The 21830-nt window shown below is 45.3% G+C and overlaps 2 protein-coding genes across 9 annotated transcripts in view; both read left to right on the forward strand.

Moving 5' to 3' along the window:
- The first annotated feature begins 1818 nt into the window (after positions 1-1818).
- Positions 1819-21830, forward strand: part of TACC2 (transforming acidic coiled-coil containing protein 2) — a 227463-nt gene continuing 207451 nt past the window's right edge. For 2 of the 7 annotated variants that reach the window (XM_065923460.1, XM_065923463.1), the window contains exon 1: positions 1846-1896. The gene's annotated coding sequence lies outside the window, so the exon portion shown is untranslated. Of the gene's footprint in view, positions 1897-21830 lie in introns of all 7 variants that reach the window. The other 5 variants (XM_065923466.1, XM_065923461.1, XM_065923462.1 and 2 more) reach the window with 5 other exon arrangements.
- Positions 8491-9437, forward strand: LOC136158347 (NFU1 iron-sulfur cluster scaffold homolog, mitochondrial-like). 2 transcript variants are annotated; one of them, XM_065920142.1, is made up of 2 exons: positions 8491-8656; positions 8740-9437. In XM_065920142.1, exons 1-2 carry the CDS (start codon positions 8491-8493, stop codon positions 9336-9338), a joined length of 765 nt encoding a protein of 254 aa, XP_065776214.1. In that variant the 3' UTR covers positions 9339-9437. The 2 variants fall into 2 exon arrangements, with proteins under 2 accessions (XP_065776214.1, XP_065776213.1); XM_065920141.1 differs by having other exon boundaries at positions 8631-9437.

Raw genomic sequence — 21830 nt, forward strand, 5'->3', positions numbered from 1 at the left:
TTTTTTAAATATATCGAGGCAATTTAGCCCAATCATGATGCCTTGGCACTAATGTGAGGACTAAAACAATGCTTCTGGGTAAATGAACTTGGAACAGAACTTAGATTTGATAGGAAACCTTTCAGGAGGCCAAAACAGCTCATGATGGCAGGACAGGAGATTGTTTAGAAGGCATCCTGTACAATATGGGAGGTGATGCTGAGAAAATTACGGATAGCACTAAGATGCACATTAACCACAATGACTGTGGACCCAGGTCCTCTTAAACTATGCCCTTGACTTCCATGCTTGTTCTTAAGAGAAAATATGACTTAAAATGTTTGAGGGTTGAATCACACAAGAACTTCCAAGAAAATACGATCAAATGTGATCACCCTGAACCATCCTATTCCTGAATAGGGGTTTTCTGCTTTTAGAGGGTTTTTTTGTCCTTGTCTTATTTGGACTGTGTAGGCCCGTGGAGAAGGTGAGGTGGGGGGACAATTTTACACCTGATGAAATTGAACATATAATGTTTGGACACTTGATCCAAGTCCAGGTTAGAAAGGAGATGAATCAGGGCTAAACATCCAACCTTCAGATGCCTCATTCAAAACTCACTCAGGTGTTTTGCTACTATAGGGTTTTTACACACACACATATATATCACAGAACTCCATGTTCTTAAAGAATTCCTTCCCAATTCAATCAAAATATTAAATATATGAGAAGTAGGATTTATGATCAATTGAATTCAGTGCTCTGAATAGTAGAATAATTTTGAAAATTAAATATTTGCACTAATGAAAATTACATCACCCTTCAAATTTTCTTTGAAAAATTACTATTCACATGAGATAAAATTCCTAGACCAGAAAAGGAGGCAATCTTCCTGTTTCTCTGGACCCCAGTCTCCACCCCTCCCTGGCCCATCCTGGCCCGCTACCCCCCCACCCCCCCCAACCCCCCCCCGGCCCCCCCAGCTCCCTGGAGGCAGCCACTGTCACTAGTTTTTCCTGTGAATTTCTAAAAAGAGTCATTAATTTATATATTTTAATACAGTATAGTATGAGTTTTTCGGAACATAGAATTTATATACTATACATAATATAGTATACACATGCAAACTTATACCCTCCTTTTTTTTTTACACAGATGGTGACATGTTAGACACACTGTGCTGCATCTTAATTTTTTTTCACTTAATGGTGTATCTTGGAGAGTTTTTGGTGTTGGCACGTAAAGAGCACCCCATCATTTCTAAGAGTTGCTAAGTTTCCCGCTGCATAGTTGCACATTTAATTCATTAAATAATTCAATAAATGGAATTTTTTTTAGGTATCTTTGCCATTTAGAATCGGCATTAACAGCCTTTGCTCACTTCGCCTTTCCCAAAGGGGCCTAGTGACATTTTCAAAAAAGACAACTGGATTTTACCAGGTAGAAGAGGTCGGTAGAAGTTGACAGTGACCTGTCCCCATTTACCAAAAGCACTTCTCATTTTATAGCTTTTTTTTTTTTAAGACTGTTTTGTTTTGAAAAGTAAGCAAAATATAGAACTGCCCCCAAGGAAATTTGATCGCAGCTCGAAGCAGTAGAGACTGGCTTCAGATCCCAGATACACTTAGAAAAACAGAGCACCTCGGGCTGCCAGCACCTGCAGGCTCTCTGCCCCTTGCTGGCCTCCCTCTGGGCGGCAGAGGTTTCTGGAGAGTTGCCTCTGGCCTGGGTCAGATTGCTTACACACTGCCGGCTCCCAGGCCAGCGTTCCCAACCTTAAGCCAAGGCACATTTATAGAACGCGTCCATGTGATGCTGGGAAGACAGACCGCAGGCGGAGGGCAGTGCTGAAGAGCCGTAACATCAGGAAGAGAGGGCCTCTCCCCCTCTCTGCCCCTCATGCTGAAAGGATACTGGGTAAGTAAGCCTCAGATTGATGGCTTTATTCCTTTGAGCAACATGTGCTTTAAACTGGTTTGGCTGCTGAGATTAGCGGGGTATAAGCATTGCTTACTTGCTTTTTTCCCTTATAAAGGGAAATTGAAGGCCCATCTGTGCTTATTTCTTCCCTTCTGATTATCTCCAAAGTCACATAAACTGTATTTTTTTCTTTCCACTTAGTGATTTGTTGCTTTTGGTAGGACAAGTCCTCATTAACCTAGACCTTCGTCTCTTCCCTAGTAAAATAAGGTTTGGGCTAGGTGATTATTGAAATTTCTTCTGGCTTCTGTGATGATTCTGCCGAAGGCAAACTGGATTTTCAAGTATTTATGAGCCTGTGGGATGATGATTTAAGAGAGCCCTGAGGGCCTGAGACACCAAGACTTTATGACAAAAAGTTATTTTAAAGCTGGCAACGCTGTTGATTTTGACGTGTTTGCACAGCGTCTCCCTAGACTCACACAAATACCTTTTCAGACCTGCTTCTGACGTCGTGGCTGCCAACTTGAGCTGCCACATGATCTCAACAAAAGTCAAGTGTTTCTGAGTTTGACTTGGTGTCAGCTATAACCCAGTCGTCAGATCACACTGAAGTAAGGCAGTGAACTTAGCCTCATGAGAGAATCTAGCAGCTCAGTTAAACACAGTGGAGTGTGGGAGTGTGTGTGTGTGTGTGTGTGTGTGTGTGTGTGTGTGAGTGTGAGTGAGTGGGTGTGTTTTATTTCACAGCACGTTCCATGCAGCAGAAATGCACAGACTGAAATTCTTCATCCCACTTACTCTTAAGTATAATCCAGTGTGTAATAGCTGAGTTTGTGTGGGTGCAGGGGACAAAGCTCCCAGTTTTAGCTGCTGCTCCCATACTGGGCCACCATCCTCTCCAGTGAAGACCAGTCAGCTCCCTGGGGCTTTCCTGCTCTCAGGTCTAGCTGACCTTGCCCCGTTGCTTCTCTCTGCGTCCTCCTGCACAGATGTGGAAATCAGGTGGGCCTTGTTGATGGCTGAGGTTCAGGGGAACCCTTACAATCCAGTTCAGCTGTGAGTGTCCACAGGTTTTTGCTTTTACCATCCAATTTGTTCTGTCTGTTTACAAGAGGGGATTTGGGAAGACCTGAAAACTGCTGCCGCCATCTTCCCAGAATCTCACTCGGCAGGCATTTAATTGCACTCAGGGAGACCAGCTCGCTTCTGCAAGAGTGCTATTGGGTAGTGATGAGGGTCTGGCCCAGGAGCCAAGGCAACGGGCAGGAAGGGGCCAAGAAAAGAGTCCTCAGGAAGGAAGACTTCAGAGGGCGTGGTGAACGTGTACTGGAGAGGCGAGAGGAATGAAGCAGGGGGGCAAATAAAAGATAATCATCAATTCATTCAGCAAACATTTAAGTGATCCCCACGTACCAGACCCCTGGAAACAGTGGAGGGAAGGAGGCAATAGTTTGCGCACCAGTCACATAATCCAGGCCCTTGTGGAGCCCCCAGGCTAGTGGGGAGACAGACTAACTAAGTAATCACCACACAGTGTAGAGTTACCGTGAGCCCCAGGGAACACGGCTGAGAGAATGCGGGCCTCTCAGCGGAAATGGGAAACTCAAGTGAGGGATTGGCTGGGAGATATCAAATGTGCATTTCTGGAGGTTGAGTGACCGTGCATCATCCAAGTGGAGATATCCGTCAGAGAGTTAAAAATGCGGTGGAGGTGGAAGGGAGAGGTCAGGGCTGGCGTCTAGATCAGGAGCCTTCTCCATGGGCTCAGTAGAAGAAGCTAGGAGACCTGAGGAATCTTCTAGAAGAAACCAAGGCTGGAAGACCAAATCCTGAATCTCATTAGAAGGCTTTACAAAGAGGGGAAGGGGAGCAGTGGAGAAGGAAAAAGAGATCGAGGTTTTGCAGCACCTTTCAGAAAAGTCCTACGCGGAGAGAGTTTGTGGAGGAGGGTGGGTGACAGTGTCAGGTTCTATGGAAATGCTGGAAGATCAGGACCGAAAAGAAGCCAGAGTGTGAAGGTCATGGGCAACTTTTGAGTGTGGTTTTAATCCAGAAACATTTGGTTGTAAGAAACAAACTCATTTAAAAAGAGAAGGGGTGATTAGTTGAGAAGACACACTCGGCGTTGTGGCAACTCTTTTCAGCACTTCTTCTCAGTTCCCACCTGCTTCACTCCAGTCTGAGGGTGGACCAGTTTGTGCTGGGCGCCCAGTCCCAGTCCTCACTCAGGTCAGCATGCACAGGCTCTGGGGGTCTCTGGCACTGAGCTAAGCCCTCCTTCTTCATCGCCTCCTGGCTTGTAGCCTCCTTCATTGACTTCCAAGACCCCTATCACACAGCAAGAGAGGGCTCACTTTCTGTAGCCAGGCTGCTTATCTGTGCGAAGTTCTGGAATGCCTAAAATTTGTTGTGGCTCAGGGTTCCAGGGCACCAAGGGAACGTCCAGACTCTACCAAGGTCCAGCTCACCTCTGAATAGTTGCCTTTGGTGCTGATCAAATCCTGGGTTGCAAGGTTTAAACCATGAAATATTATTTCTTTCTGCTTGTGCTCCTTTGGTACGAAAGGACTGGGAAGGGTTTGGAGGTGGGTGAAGCTGGAGTGATCATTGCTAAGTAGGACCAGGTTTCTCGTTTTGAAGGGACACAAATTTGTAGGTGACTCAATGAGTTTAAAAAACATGGCCCTGGGAATTCCCCGGCAGTCCAGTGCTTTCACTGCCACGGACCTGGGTGTTATGAGTGCTCATTCAGTATGTGGTGGGCAGAGAGGAGAAGGATGAAAGAGTAGTTTTCACAGCAAAGGATAAAAGCAAGCCCTTGAAAGTCTCCTGCTTGAGTGTGTGATTTGGTGGGAGTAGAGAAGTGTAAGCTGGGTGACTGTAAAAAGTGAAGGCAAGGATGTGGATTTAATAGGCCAGGGGTAGGGGACGGCAGTGGTTAGCTGATAGGGAAGGGAGAGAGCCAGGACAAACGCCATTGATCAGATTGTGGAGTACTGGCCGGCAGAAAACCAAACTCACTCTGATGCTCACTCTGGTCCAACGCTCTGATTCCCAAGGAGATGACAAGCCTGGGTGAGATTTGTCCAGCTCAGCACAAGAAATCCCATCCCAACACCAAAGGCAGGGCATGGGGACCAAGACTCCACGTGGTGAGACAACAGAGGAGCAGCCAGACACCAACCAAGAAACTCACACAGAGAGACAATCTCTGTGGGCTTGGCTGCACCCTCTGACGGTCACTGAATAACCCATGACCCCTGTCCTAGGGTTCTTGATTCGGTTGTGTTCAGGAGAGGTTCAGGAGAGGTGGAGATCCATGTGTTTTTACAATCCTAGCCTGGCAGGCAAGTTTGTGTGTGTGTTTCAATTTTGGGCAATGCCTGCGTACAGCAGGGGCAACTCAGGATAGCTGCCACTTTGCTAACGTTTCATAAATGTTAATGGAGATGTTTAAAATTGACACAGTGGAGTCACTGGTGTGAGTGGGTGCTCTGAGTTTGTGACCTAAAAAGGTGAATTTCTGCTCCACACTCAAGTCAGGGAACAGCTTGGCTGAGCCCAGTGCCAGAAGTGGTGCCAAAGAATTATAAAGAGATTAAACCCAGCAACGCAAGCTAATGTTGTTCTAGCAAAGAGGGCTCACTTTCTGTAGCCAGTCTGCTTATCTGTGCGAAGTTCTGGAATGCCTAAAATTGGTTGTGGCTCAGGGTTCCGGGGCATCAAGGGAACGTCCAGACTCTACCAAGGTCCAGCTCACCTCTGAATAGTTGCCTTTGGTGCTGATCAAATCCTGGGTTGCAAGATTTAAACCATGAAGTATTATTTCTTTCTGCTTGTGCTCATTTGGTACGAAAGGACTGGGAAGGGTTTGGAGGTGGGTGAAGCTGGAGTGATCATTGCTAAGTAGGACCAGGTTTCTCGTTTTGAGGGGACACAATTTTGTAGGTGACTCAGTGAATTTAGAAAACATGGCCCTGGGAATTCCCTGATGGTCCAGTGTTTTCACTGCCAAGGACCTGGGTTCAATCTCTGGCCAGGGATCTAAGACCACACAAGCTGAGGGGCATAGCCAAAACAAGCAAAGAAACAAAAAAATAAGGAAAAAAAACAAACAAGAAAAAACATGGCTCTGTATGCACTTTTGGTCACTCAAAATCCCATCCCTATGACTACACTTCTGCTGAAACATAGGTTCAAGTTAGGATCTGATGACGTTATTTCGCATCTCGTATTTCATAGCAAACAGATGAGGTAACAACTCTTGAATCCTGTCAGTCACAAGATCATCCTCTTCTGTGTTCCAGTTCTTTGAAGAACATTTGGTGAGGCTATTGTGTGCATCATCTGGCGGAAGCATCACGATTTGACATCTGTTGAGTGTACTTCCCTCTCCCCCAGTACCAGCCCCAGGCTGTCTAAGACAGATGCTTTTGCAAATGCCTCATCCCTTGGTGGCTTGGGCCTTCCCAGGTGGTGCTAGTGGTAAAGAAGCCACCTGCCAGTGCGGGAAACTTAAGAGACACGGGTTCAATCCCTGAGTCAGGAAGAGCCTCTGGAGAAGGGCATGGCGACCCACTCCAGTATTCTTACCTGGGAAATTCCATGGACAGAGAAGCCTGGGGGCTACAGCCCATGGGATCGCAATAAGTTGGACACACCTGAAGTGACTTAGCACACAGCACATAGCACTGGTGGCTCACTCAGCAAAGAATCCGCCTGCAGTGCAGGAGACCACCTGCAGTGTAAGAGACCTGGGTTCGATCCCTGGGTCAGGAAGATCTCCTGGAGAAGGAAATGGCAACCCACTCCAGTGTTCTTGCCTGGGAAATCCCATGGACAGAGGAGCCTGGAGGGCAATAGTCCACGGGGTTGCAAAGAGTCACACAAGACTTAGCAACCGAGCAACACCAACAACAAATTACGAGCAGGTCACCTTCATGCATGCTTGGAAAGGGATGATCTGCCTGCAGTCATCACCGTGGATGGGGCAAAAATTGACTCAGTTGGGGTTGTTGGAGAACTGGAGTCACGCATGAAAGAGGAAGAATTTCCTTCCCTCTCCCCCAATCTCCTTCCCTTTCTTCACTTTTTATTGTGAACTTTCCAAGCATGCACAAGGGTGAGGAGAATATTATAAGAATCCTCATATACTCATTACTAGTTTCAATGATTATCTACATCTGGAAAATCTTATTTCATTTATTACTCTACTTGCCATTAATGTCTGTCCCAACTATGATATTGTTTTCAAGGAAATAATTCCATCATTTAATCAGTAATATTAAGGTATGTACCTCTAAAAGATGAGGACTCTTTTTAATATATGTATAATAATAACATTATCATACCTAAAAATAAAGGATAATTCTTTAATATTAAAAATCCTGTTGGTATTCATATATCACTGGTTGTCTCATTTTTTAAGGCAGTTTATTTCAATCAGGGCTCAAACAAGAACCACAAATTTCCTTGGGTTGATATGTCTCTTAAGGTACTTTTCTATTTCACACCCCCCTTCCACCCAAGTTTCCATAACTCTCCTGTATTCTCCATAATATATGTCCTCCAGAAACTGTCTGTCTTTCACCATTACAGTTACCTTTTTGGTCCTGTTTGTAAGAGTTAAGTTCTTGTCTTCTACTTCCACCTCTAGGACATCTGTATGTCTGCTTTTACTGATCATTCTCCCTCTTGATTATAGGTTCTGTTTTCCTACTTCCTCACATATCCAGCAGTCTGTTATTATGTACTGGGTATCATAATATCTGTAGGTAATAGATTCTATTCTCTTCCTTTAAATAGTATTGCATTTGCCTCTACAGGCAGTTAAGTTACTGGAAGATTGCCTTGATCATGTGGTGGCTTAGTTTTAGACCTTGTTAAGGTAGGTCTATTTTGATTTAGCCCTTATTCCTAGGGAATAATGTTTAGTCCTAAAATATGGTCTTTATTCATATGGTGTAGTTCTTCCAGGGTTTTAATGAGAAGTGCAAAGCATTTACCAAGCCCCTCTAATTCCATGGGGGGCTTTCCTGATGGCTCAGACAGTAAAGAATCTGCTGGCAATGCGGGAGACTCGGCTTCGACCCCTGGGTCGTGAAGAAGCCCTGGAGAAGGGCATGGCTACCCACTCCAGTATTCTTGCCTGGAGAATTCCATGGACAGAGGAGTCTGGAGGGCTACAGTCCGTGGGGTCGAGAAGTGTTGAACATGACTGGGTGACTGACTACACTACCCTCTCAACACTGGGCAGTTGCTAGAACCGCCTCTCAGATCTTTCAGCTTCTAGCTGTTGTTTTTTCTTGAGCTCTTTGGAGCTCACCCTGAGGATGTGCATTCTAGGAATCACTCAGAGACTTGAGGGGAATCTGTGTCCAGATTTTGGGGTTCCCGCTCTGCAGCTCCTTCCCTGAAGAGCTCCCCCCTCAATTCTATCATCTCTGGCAGACTCAAACTCTGTTTCTTTAACTTAGCAATGGTCCCGTTTATCAAATAGTAAAACTATTAGATTTCAAAGATAAAAGATAAAATTCTCATGATCTCCAGAGAATATCAAATAACTTATAAAACCAAAAAAAGAAGAAGATGGTGGCAGCGGCCCGCTTGGGCTGGGGAGCTGCTGCTGCTGCCGCGGGGCTGCGAAGGCGATTCTGTCATGTGACGAATCCATATACAATTAAGAAACAGCTTCTGCATCAGTTTGTCCAAAGACCGCTTTTCCCACTCCCTGCAACCTTATGTAACACAGTAAGTCTGAAGTAGCACTGTGCACGGTGGTTAAACAAGCGCTGCAGAATTGGCCAGGCTTGAATCCAGGCTCTGTCCCTTAACTAGTGAGATACATGTTTATTCAAACACAAGATACCCTGAATCCCAACAGTTTAAAGTTTATTCCAGGAAAACCAGTTCTTGAGACAAGGACCATGGATTTTCCCACACCAGCTATGGCATTTCGCTCCCCTCTGGCTAGGCAGTTATTTAGGATTGAGGGAGTAAAAAGTGTCTTTTTTGGACCAGATTTCATCACTGTCACAAAGGAGAATGAAGAATTAGACTGGAATTTACTGAAACCAGATATCTATGCTACAATTATGGATTTCTTTGCATCTGGTTTACCTTTAGTTACTGAGGAAACATCTTCAGGAGAAGCAGGATCTGAAGATGATGATGAAGTTGTGGCAATGATTAAGGAATTGTTAGATACTAGAATACGACCAACTGTGCAGGAAGATGGAGGAGATGTAATCTATAAAGGCTTTGAAGATGGCATTGTACAGCTGAAACTCCAAGGTTCTTGTACCAGCTGCCCCAGTTCAATCATTACTCTGAAAAATGGAATTCAGAACATGCTGCAGTTTTATATTCCAGAAGTAGAAGGCGTAGAACAGGTTATGGATGATGAATCAGATGAAAAAGAAGCAAACTCACCTTAAACTCATTTGAATTTTCTGTGGGCCCTGCAGTTGGACTTGTTGATAATATGTACTAAGATTATATTATTAATCTGCTAAGCAACTAGGATTAATAAAATATGTCCCTTCTTCAGAGAATGATATATAAAAAAAAAAACCAAAAGAAGTAGAGTGCTATCATATTATTAAAAATCAACACACAAAGCAAAGTAATCATGGAATAGCATTTTTAAAACCCCTCCAAAACCCAATGAACTAAAAGTGTGAATGAAGGAGTTTATCTTCAGTCAACCTGTTCTTCATATCTCAAGGCTAGAATAAAACAGGTTTCAGCATATAATAACTTACCGAATTCTGCTGCCTCGGGAATTGATTGTTCTGGGTAAATTTTCGCAGGTATTCAGTGATTCCTTTCAATGTGTAGATTCAGGTATTTTTCTATTTCAGGAATTTTTTCTTGGATCAAAGTTTTTAAATATCTGCTCTCCTCCATTGTTTTGTTTTTTTGTTCAAGGACTTCAACAATAGGGATATTACTCTCTCTTTGTCTCCCTTGTCCATATTTTCTCTCTGACCCTATTTGCTTCTTTCGTTGAGAGGGAGGTGGGATGGGAGACCGGGATGGGGAATTCGTGTAACTCTATGGCTGATTCATATCAATGTATGACAAAACCCACTGAAAAATAAAAATTTAAAAAAAAAAATAGTTTTAATTATGACTGATGCCGCAACTAGAATTTATCTTTTTTTTAATTTTATTTATTGTTTTTGGCTGCTCTGGGTCTTCACTGCTGTGCACGGGCTTTCTCTAGCTGCGGCGTGGCGGCTGCTCTCTGGGTGCAGCGCGGAGGCGTCTCGCTGAGGTAGCTTCTCTTGTTGCAGAGCACAGACTCTAGGGCATGAGCTCAGTAGTGGTGACTCGTGACTTGGTTGTGCCTCGGCATGTGGAATCTTCTTGGGCCAAGGATCGAACCATGTCCCCTGCATTGACAGGCGGATTCTTAACCACGAGATCACCAGCGAAGTCTTACTTGCTTCTTTCTTGTGTCATTTCTCCTTCTCTTCATCATTTTCCTGATTTTCTTCAGTGCCCTTTTTTAGCTTTTATTCGAATCTATTCTTTCTTGGGTGCTTTGTGATTTCTTTCTTTCTGAGGTAATCCAGCCATTTTCTATTTCCTTCCTGAGTCCAGTCAACTGCTTTTACATTTCTCCCTGATTTTTATTCATTGAATTTTTGAGTTTTCGATTTGAAGTGTTTTACATATGCTTGACAGCATGTTAAAAAGCAGAGACATTACTTTGCCAACAAAGGTCTATCTAGTTAAAGCTATGATTTTTCCAGTAGTCATGTTTGGATGTGAGAGTTGGACTATAAAGAAAGCTGAGTTGAAGAATTGATGCTTTTGAACTGTGGTGTTGAAGAAGACTCTCAAGAGTTCCTTAGACTGCAAGGAGATCAAAACAGTCCATCCTAAAGGAAATCGGTCCTGAATAGTCTTTGGAAGGACTAATGGTGAAGCTGAAACTCCAGTACTCTGGCCATCTGATGTGAAGAACTTTTCATTGGAAAAGACCCTGATGCTGGGAAAGATGGAAGGCGGGAGGAGAAGGGGATGACAGAGGATGAGATGGTTGGATGGCATCACAGACTCGATGGACATGAGTTTGAGGAAGCTCCAGGAGTTGGTGATGGACAGGGAAGCCTGGCGTGCTGTCGTTCGTGAGGTCACAGAGTCGGACAAGACTGAGTGACTGAACTGAACTGACGTATGCTCGAATGCTTGTTTAAGAACATTTATTTCTGTTTGGTGGTGGTGGTGTTCAGTCGCTAAGTTGTGTCCAAATTTTTGTGACCCCATGGGCCCCAGCACACCAGGCTATTCTGTCCTTCACTATCTCCCAGAGTTTGTGCAAATTCATGTGCATTGAATCGGTGATACTATCCAACCATTTCATTTTCTGCCATCGTCTTCTCCTTTTGCCTTCAATCATTCCCAGCATCAGGGTCTTTTCCAACGAGTTGGCTCTTCATCAAGTGGCCAAAGGATTGGCTCTTCAGCCTCAGTCCTTCCGATGAATATTCAGGGTTGGTGGATTGACTTACAATTTTCTTCTACTTCCTAGCTGTTTTGAGGGTGGGGGAAAAGCTTTCCCCAGGTGCTATATATGAAATGCTGTCTCCCGATATTTCCTGTTTTGCAATAGTTCTGTATAATTTGCTGACATTCCTCTTTTGCATTTTTGTAACATCGGGATGCTCCCCAGGATTGCTGGGTTAACACTGCCCTGTTCTGTCTGTACACCTGCCAAGTTTGGTGGCACAGGGTGGGGAAGCTTTCGTGCTTCTCTTTTTTCCTTGTCGGTCTCTAAATTGTCTCCTGCTCCTTCTTTTCCCCATTCAGCACACAGTTGCCATGGAGTGCTCCTCCTGTGGTGTTTGCTTTTTTCCCCTTCCCCAGAGCACTGCACTTTACATCATGTTTGACTCTTTACAGGCCCTGTGTTTTGAGGCCCTGCCCCCTGAGGGCCTCACAGTCCAGGCTCTAACTTGCTCACACACTTTTTTTTTTTTTTGGTATTTTCTGACTTAGAGTGGACTTAATCATTCTGACAATAATTTTTAACCAACTTCATCTTCCTTCTGTCTTCACCGTTTTTCTGGTAGCAAAGAAAAAAAAAATCATTCAAAGTCAATATGAGAAAGAGAGAACAATTTCATTCCATTCAAATTGAGGATTATAATCCATGAGACAGCCTCCCAGAGAGCTCTGAGAACTGCTCTGAAGAGGTAAAAGAGGAGGCCAATATGTATGTGATTTTGCAGAAGAGGATACGTGCAATCAGGGACACACTTGAACAGAAGTTTGCTGCTAGCCACAGGAGCAGACAGTTTAGTTAACAATTTTAGTGCTTTTTTAAGTAAGGGAAGATGCAAGAATCCAGGTTCATAACAATTTTCTCCTGAAGATATTTAACTATCTGAAAGCCAGTTTTGCCAGCTTTCCCAGAGTACAGAGGCCTCATCCTGATCTTTGCGCTGAATTCCTTTCAAGGTGTATTGTGTGTAGGTCGGTGACTGCAGTGGCTGATGACTTGTGTCTGGCAGAACTGGGTAGTGCTTATCTTTCGGAAGCATCTTAATTCCTCCCAAGGTCTGGGAGGCATTTCATGTTTAATTTGTCCCACAGCACTGGGAATTCTCACTCCTGTTTCAGGTGATGATTTTGTTGATAAGCCACTCAATGTGCTGTTGCTGGACTAGCCCTGTTAACAGAAGTCAAAAGCCTCTGGGCCATCTGTCCTATTAGTCTGTTTCGTTCAGGAAATGGTTTCTTCTTGTTGACTCTTATCTAGAAGTTAGACTATTACCATCGTGGTCTTATAGGACTATATATTTGATCAATCATTTCAAGTATCTAATCATTGTTAATTTTATCTGAGGCTCAGTCACACATTTGATAATGCAAGAACCAAGGATCTAGTAAATAGACAGAATACAGGTAATGTACCTAGTAACACTAATAAGTTCCTAAGTATTTGGGCTTTCCAGATAGTGCTAGTGGTAAAGAACCCACCTGCCAGTGCAGGAGATGTAAGAGACACAGGTTCGATCCCTAGATTGGGAAGATCCTGTGGAGGAGGGCATGGCAACCCACGCCAGTATTCTTGCCTGAAGAATCCCATGGACAGAGGAGCCTGGTGGGCTACAGTTCCTAAGATTCCAGAGTCGGACATGACTGTAGTGACTTAGCACACATATGCAAGTAGGGAGTTAAGCAAAGAACTTCCATTAGGAGCCACCCAGTATCTCCCCAGGTTATCTGACCTGTCTGTTCTGCACCAATCACTATCTTTAAGGGAAATGATATACCAATATTATACATAAAGTTCACTAAAGATGTCCACCTGTACAAGGTAAGTGGTGGGTTATCATAACCCCTTACAAGACTGAGAAAGAAATATTTTATTCTAAGGAGTTACCTGACTTGTGCCAGAAGGAGAAAAATTGGTCCTTATGGTTGAATGGGTATTTCTGCCGCTGTTGGAGAGAAGTCTGTTGAGGTATAATGTAGATACATGATGCATCCCAGAGGGGAGGGAGGAAGCTCAAGTGGGCAGAGAAAATTTTTCTGTTTAAGTTTTTCTTATCTTGCCTTGAAGTGAATTTCTTTTGGCTACACCATGTGACATGCAGGATCTTTCCTGACCAGGAATCAAACCTGTGCCTGCGGCACTAGAAGTGCAGAATCTTAACCACTAGACCACCAGCAAAGTCCCTAAAGTGGGAATTTTTACTTCATCACTAGGGTGCTAGGTCGGTCTGTGCTTTCTACAAAGCTCCATGCTGGGGTGAGCTTAGGAGCTGAGGAACTGTGCCCTGGGACTGTCTGACTTTTCTCTTTTTATTTACAGTTATTATGAAGAGTGGTTAAACTTCTCTTTCTTCTTACTAAGGGCCTGATTTTTGCTATAGTTCCTTTCTCTTTCTCATTGTTTTGTATCACTTGGGATGGAAATAGTGGGAGGCAGGTGGCTAGGATGCCTCCATTGTTTCAGCTGTCCCCAAAGCTAACTTAAAAACAGGAAAATAGGGGCTGGCCATAGCTCAGTGGTTTCTTCGACTACAGAGTGATCAAATTACCCAATTACCCTCTCTGAGGCTGGTTTGAGACCTGAGGGCGCTCTCCAGTCCTTCAGGAAAAAAAAAAAAGACAGGAAAATAGGATTAAGATATTCTTTTGTTCTTGCTGAAAAGAGTGGTACTTAACAAAATCTTATTTATTAGGACCTTAAAAATTATATTAAAGCTATTTTTATCCTTATTTTTAAAAATCAATTAACTATTTTTCTGGCTGCACCAGTCTTAGTTGTGGCATGTAGGATCTAGTTCCCTGACCAGGGATTGAATCCAGCACCCCTACATTGGGAGCAAGGAGTCTTAGCCACTGGAATCACCAGAGAAGTCCCCTAATTTTTTAAAGATAAATTTACAATAAACCTATCTGAAGAGCAGAGGTTTTAGAAAGCTATTTTCTATTTTACAGAATGAAAGTTCCTGACGTTAGCCAAAACTCTCTCTAAAGCCTAACAATTACATTTGCAAAGTCTTACTAACTGTCATGTCACTATGTGTTAATCTCCCAGTCGTGTCTGACTCTTTGCAATCCCATGGACTGTAGCCCACCAGGCTCCTCTGTCCGTGGGATTTCCCCAGCAAGAATACTGCAGTGGGTTGCCACTCTCTTCTCCAGGGAATCTTCCCAATCCAGGGACTGAACCTGGGTCTGCTGCAGGGCAGGCAGACTCTTTACCATCTGAGAAGGCAAATATCTTCCATTTCTTAGTTTAGTTCTAACTCATGACTCATCTGTGTTAATATCTTTGGCTCTGATGTGATTGGCACCGGTACTGCATCTACACTCACAATCTCTGTCGTGTTGTTTACATTGAAACAGCCTTCCCAGCCCTTGTTCCAGCCTCCTTCCACCCTCCCCTTAGCCTACAGTTCCCAATTAGGTTGATACCATATTTAATTTCCAAAAATGACAGCACAGTTCAGCTTTTGGATTCAAAGTGATGTCTGAATTTTTGTGGGTTTCAACAGCTTGTTTTCATAAGAAATAGGTTTTGCTAGTATCCAGTCCACAGAGAAGGACTGTATGGAAATTGTGAGTAAGGGGAACCTTATATTAAAGTGTATCAGCAAAGATCTGTTTTGGCAGAAGAAAAAGAGACCCCTTACTGCAAATCAATACTCAGCTTCGTGTTTCCACTTTGGACTAAGGCTCTATGAGTGGTTTGTAACATGGGGTGCTCAGAGCATCGTCCTCAGGGAACTATAGGGCAATGACAGTTAGGATGCCACTACTGGCCATCCGTCAAGGAGTTTCTCTTGTAAGCTATCATCTCACTGCACGAGAGGGATTTGATCCATCCATCAATCCTCTCTTATGTAGTGTTCTTTGTGATGTTTTCAAGATGGCCAAGCAGAATTGTGTGCAGACTGGTATGAAGGAATATTAAAAGGATCCCCCCAAACCAGTCAATCCTAAAGGAGATCAACCCTGAATATTCATCAGAAGGGCTGATGCTAAAGCTGAAACTCCAATACTTTGGCCACCTGATTCGAAGAACCGACTCATTGGAAAAGACCCTGATGCTGGGAAAGGCTGAGGGCAAGAGGAGAAGGGGATGACAGAGGATGATAAGGTTGGATGGCATCACCAACTCAATGGACATGAGTTTGAGCAAGCTCCAGCAGAAAGTTAAGGACAGGGCTGCCTGGCGTGCTGCAGTTTATGGAGTCACAAAGGGTTGGACATGACTTAGCGACCAAAAAACAGCAATGTAATAAACCATCCCAAAACTTGGTGGTTGACAAGAATAACCACTCATGTAGCCTCTGATTCTGTGGATTGGCAGTTTTGGCTGGTCTCAGCTACGATCCCTCATGTGTCTGTGGTCAGCTGTGGGCTGGCTAACTGACAGCTACCACTCATCAGTCATGAAGACTAGAGAACATGCTGATTGAATGCAGTCTCAGAACAGGCAGATTTAGATTGGCGCTTGAGTAAAGGTCTATACAGACGTCTAAGATAATGGTCCATAAAGTCAGCTAGATTGGCCTGTTGGTCCTCAGGCCTCAGCAGTGGCTATTGCCCAGCCCATGCCCAAGTTGTAGTCACAATTGCCCAGAGCCCTTAGTTCAGTTCTCATGGAATCTTGAGTGGAATCTAGACTGTGGAGCAATACAAGTAACTGTCCAGTGAACCAGTATACCTTTCTCCAGATAAGATGCCTCAGGATGGAGGGAGTTTCCCATCACTGCAGGTAATCAAGCAGGGATTCCATGATTATCCCTAGGTTCTAGTTTAGAGGTTCAAAATTTAGAGGGTATCATCACCATGAATACCTGGCCTCTGTCCCCAAACAATCAGATTCCAGCTCATGAACTAGACCTTTCAAGACCTGTGTTAAATATCCTGGGATGTGACTGTCAATAGAGACCCCAGGTCTCCCCATTAAAAAGCAGCATAGGGCTCCAGAACTCTCCTGACACAAGAATCCTCCCCTCTCCACCCTAACTGCTTGTGCTGGCTCTGTCCTTGCCCCCATTTCTGATTCTGCCAACCTCATTGTGCCCCTAAGTCTATCCCCCATTCACAAGTCTGTGGATTCAGTACCTTCCTGCCTGATCTAACCTAGGGCGGCAGGTCTAGGCTAACCACCGGCCCCCCACCACCTGCCCCACTCTACAACCTCCTCCACCATCCCAGGCAGAAAGAAGTTATAAGGAACGAGATGTGTGTTTTTAAACAGCTAAAATTTGGCAACCACTTAGTATGCACTGTAGCTATTAAATACGATACTGTAGCCATGGGACAATATTTTTGATATGTTACTGTTAAATGGAAAAGAGTTTCAAAAAGAATACCGACAGTATGTGTGATCCCTGACTTTTATTTTTGTGGATTTTATTTAAGTTTATAAATACCTGCTCACCCAGATGTCAGCTGGGGTCTCCCTGCTCTTTTTTAAATTCAAAATTGGAATAATTTACTTGGAGAGATTTAGAGAATAGGCATAATTGTCAGTTGCCTGTGATGGTTAAGATGCAATTTGAAATGCAGAGAGTCTGATAAAATGACATGAGCAATGAACAAACATGAACACCTCTCTGGGTCCAGATGATTACTCGATGGGGCATGGAGATCAGAGGCACAGAACTTAGCTATGGCATCCGCCATAATAACATGAACAACATGCAGCTTTGAGAAATGCCGTAACATTCTTCACCTGCTCGTCTCCTGGAGGGTCTCCTGCAGAGGCATGGATCAGGATGGCTCACCACAGGGCCAGGGGCACTGGCAGAAGTAGTTCTGGGAGGTGCCCCCTCAGTGTGAGCCCTTTAGGAGGCTCACATCAAAGTTTCCAGGTGGCTTCAGCCCTACCACAACGCCTGCAGACCTCCCTGCCTTTCTAGACTCCAGTTCAAATCCGTGCCTATGAGATCTCCAAAGTCCACCCTCAGATTTCCTTGAATCCCAAAAAGTTTATGATACTCTCTGTCTCCTCTACTTCAGGCTCCTACTTTACACTGTCTTTGTTCCATATTGTACTGACTCAAATATGAATAAAATGCAGCCCTTTCTTCAAGCTGCAAACGCCAATCCTAGCCAAAGACCGTACAAAGCAAGACACAGTACTTGCAAAGCATTGCTGAACGTAGCTTGAAAATTTGGGGGAGAGAGAAGGACTTTGTGATCTGTTCTGTTCAGTTGCTCAGTCACGTTTGAGACTCTTTGCAACCCATGGACTGCAGCACGCCAGGTTTTCCTGTCCTTCACCATCTCCTGGAGCTTGCTCAAACTCATGTCCATTGAGTCAGTGATGCCATCCAACCATTTCACTCTCTGTCATCCCCTTTTCCTCTTCAATCTTTCCCAGCATCAGGGTCTTTTCCAGTGAATCAGCTCTTTGCATCAGGTGGCCAAAGTATTGGAGCTTCAGCATCAGTCCTTCCAATGGATATTCAGGGTTGATTTTCTTTAGGATTGACTGCCTTGATCTCCTTGCTGTCCAAGGCACTCTCAAGAGTCTTCTCCAGCATACGGTTCGAAGGCATCAATTCTTCGGTGCTCAGCCTTTTTTATTGTCCGGCTCTCACATCTGTGCATGAGACTTTGTGATACGGTAACAGAAAGCAACTTTAAAATGATGTTAGACTTTCTTATTATTCAAGTTACCCAATTTCAGGGGAAGTTCCACTGCCGCTTTACCTTTTTCTCTGTCCCACACCAAAGCCCAGGTTCATCTCCTCCAACCCCCATTTCCTTTATCTGACCTTGTGACCTCTTCTCTGACCTTCCCTCTCAAGAAGCAAACCCCAAATGCTGTCATTTTACATGGGAGCAGGGTAAACAACTCCTTTTCCTGAGCTTCAGCTCCTGCCAGTATTTGCATCTACTCAGATTAAATCAAGTTGTTCTGCTACAGGAAGACCATCTCTTCTCCGAAGGAATACTGAGTTTGACTTGAGAAGGAGCCCAGGCTGTCCCTCTGCAGGATGGAGGAGCGCTGGGATGCTCCACCGAGAGTGAGGCTCTTTACACTGGGGCCAGTTACCTAAACTCTCTGGCCTGATGCTCAACATCTGTCAACAAAAGTCTTATATTAGGTCTCTGCTTCTCCACTCTAGGCCAATGGCCCTCTGCTGGGCAGGCAGGTTACAAGATTTTGATATCCTCAATTCTAGGTGTGACCAAGTAGGAACTGGGGAGTGGACAAGCCATCCAGGAGCCTTGTCCCCAATCAGGGGCTATATTCATGTGATTGTAATCTGTGTGCGGGGGATTCCCTGGGGCTCAGCAGTAAATAATTCACCCACCAAGGCAGGAGATGCGGGTTCGACCCCTGGATCGGAAAGGTCCTCTGGAGAAGGAAATGGCTACCCATTCCAGTATTCTTACCTGGGAAATCCCATGGACAGAGGAACCTGTTGGGCTGTAGTCCATGAGGGTCTGCAAATGAGCCGGACACGACTTAGTGACTAAACAACAACAATAAATTCTATGTGCCATTATGTGAAGAGCTTGGGAGACTTAGAGGCCAGAGCTGTAGTCCCTCCGAATTCTATTAGCTGGTAATAGAGATTGACATTTGGATGACAGAAAGTCCAGGTTGTAACTGGGTCCGAGTACGTTGTTGGTGATGGGGAATCCTAAATAACTCACTAAGGGCTTCCCTTCCTGGTGGCTCAGTTGGTAAAGAATCTACCTGCAATGCAAGAGATGTCCTGTAATGTAGGAGACCTGGGTTCAATCCCTGGGTTGGGAAGATCCCCTGGAGAAGGAAATGACAACTCATTCCAGTATCCTGGCTTGGGAAATTCCACGGACAGAGGAACCTGGTGGGCTACAGGCCATGGGGTTGCAAAGAGTCAGACACGACTTAGCACTAAGCCACCATTAAAGTTAGAACTGCCAATGGAGTGAACTCGATTTACTTTTTCATTTAATTGGACCCATGGTTATTGGGTTTTAGGGCAGAGAGTCTGGAACCAGGAGAAAGAAGACTTGGGTTTGATCTCAGCTCTGCCATGATATCAAAGTCAAGTCAGAAGGCAGAATGTTCCAGTTATTTCAACAGCAAGAATTTAATATAAAGGATTGCTATCTAGGTAAATACAAAGGCAGACTCTAGGGATGGTGGAAGGCAACCACTGCGGGAATCAGGTGTCACACTTAGGGCTTAGGGAGCACAGAGAAGGGTTATGATTTAGGGGTGTGGAGGAGGGGCCCCACAGAAGGTGACCTCAGACCTCTGTGGAGGGATCTCTAGTCAGTTGAGAGCTGGGAAAACTGGACTCCTCTGCTGCCCCGGGAGGGGACTGTGGCTGCTGAGGGGGAGCGGTGAGCCTGGGGTGATGCTCCCAGAAGCGGGAGGCAGACAGGAAGTTGTGTGCCTTACTTCCGCCTCGCTCCTCCGGGCCCTGGCTTCCCCTGGCAGAGATTCTCAAGGAGCAGTTGGCAAAGCAGAAGGGGGGTTTTCAGAGTCTCCCAGCATCTGAATCGAGTGGATTTGGAGCTGAGAAACAAGAACTTAGTAACCGGCCCAGCCGCTCACCAGCAGAGTCTTGTGTCTGATCTCCATGGTGTGAGAGCAGGTGATTTCTAAGTTCCGTGAGACTCGACTTTTCACATCAAAGTTTCCAGGTGGCTTCAGAGATGGGGGGGTGGGGGGGGGGCGCTTCCCTGATAGCTCAGTTGGTAAAGAGTCCACCTGCAATGCAGGAGACCCCAGTTCGATTCCTGGGTTGGGAAGATTCCCCTGGAGAAGGGAATGGCTACCCACTTCAGTATTCTGCCCTGGAGAATTCCATGGACTGTATATACAGTCCATGGGGTCACAAAGAGTCAGACACAACTGAGCAACTTTGACTTTCAGAGATGGGAGAGAGAAGAAGACAAGAGGCTAAGGGAGGATATGAAGGAAGAGCTGTGATTTCACTCAAACAGCTGGGGCACCTAGGTCCGCGGTGTTCGGGAAGGGCCTCTGCCAGGGCAGAAAGCAGGCAGTGCCTCTTAATAAATCCCCTTCCCAGGCTACGGGTGTTTGTTTGTATTAAAACAGGAACATGATAACAGAGCTATAAGTAGCTCCGTGCTCAGCTGTGCAAGGTAGGGACTTAGAAGAACTGAATTCAGCCACTGGAGGAAGAGGCTGAGGTTACTGCCTGCCCGGAGTGAGGGTTGGGGCCATTTGTGGGAACAGCAGGCGGCTGAGGTCACTGGGTTTGCCAGGCAGCCAAAGGAGCTGCTGGGTCAGGTGACCCTGAGCTCGCTGCCAGCGAGCAAGCATTCCCTCCCAGTCAGCGCCCCCACATCCTGGGCTGACGCAGGGCCCGAATGGCCGGAGGCCACTGTGCCCAGAGCAGCGCCACGCAGGAAAGGTGGGTCTGTGATCTTGCTAGGCTGGTCTGGAGACCACTCCGGAGCCTGCAGAGGCCTTGCCAGGGCAGCCTGCCTCTTGGAAGCAAGCCTGGTCTGAGTCCAGTTCTCGTTCCAACCCTTGTTTGCTGTGAGAGGACAGGCAGATCATTTCCACCCTCTAGGCCTCCACTTCCTCATCTGTGTTGGAGAAGGTGATCTCCAAGGTCAACAGTCGAGACGATTCAATGCTGAAGAAGAATCAAAGTGTGTTAAGCCTGTAAAATACATACATTTCCCCCCATATACAAAAAGAGAGTTTTAAAATAAAGAATTAAAAGCCCTGCACAGAAAACTCAATGAGATTGATGAATCAACACATCCCAGTAGCTTGTTCACAGAACAGTGGGACTTTAGCGGCAAAACCTCTCTGAGTCCAGGCATTATCATCGATGAAACCAGGCCTGCATGATCTCAACTTCGTTTCTCCAACTCCTTGTGCCTCCCACCCTGTACACAGCAGATCAAGTGGGGGATCAGCCCAGACAGCACAATTTGGGTTCTGAGCCGCGTCCTCCACCCACATGCTGCTCTGCACAGTTTAGCTGCCGTGCTGGTTCTCCTGGCTTTATCCCCTCCTCTGTCGGACTTGACTCCAAGCCCCATTTCCCCAGTGATGCTCTTGGCTCCTCTCAGCAATGCTTCTGGCTACCCACCCCCACTAGGCTGCCCGAGCCATGATTGTTCATCACCAGCCCAAACCTTACCTTCTACCCTCCTCCAGATTAGTGAGCGGAATTCATAAGCTGAGGCCTTCCCAAGAAGCTTCAGTGGACAACAGCTAGAAACTCCATGTGCTACTATAGAAATAAATGAGTGAGCGATAAAGGCAGTCAGTTACCTTTGGACTCTAGGTGAAGATCTTCCAGGGTGACAGCATTACCTTGTTCATTGAATACTGGGGTTGGGGCCAACCAGACTCATCCTTCCTCTTACTCTCTCCTGGACTTCAACTGTTTATCCGTACAAAAACAACATACCTGCCTCATATTAATAGTTTTGCTGTAAGTGCAGGGGAACAT

Source organism: Muntiacus reevesi, chromosome 2, assembly GCF_963930625.1.
Source record: "Muntiacus reevesi chromosome 2, mMunRee1.1, whole genome shotgun sequence".
NCBI lineage: Eukaryota > Metazoa > Chordata > Mammalia > Artiodactyla > Cervidae > Muntiacus > Muntiacus reevesi.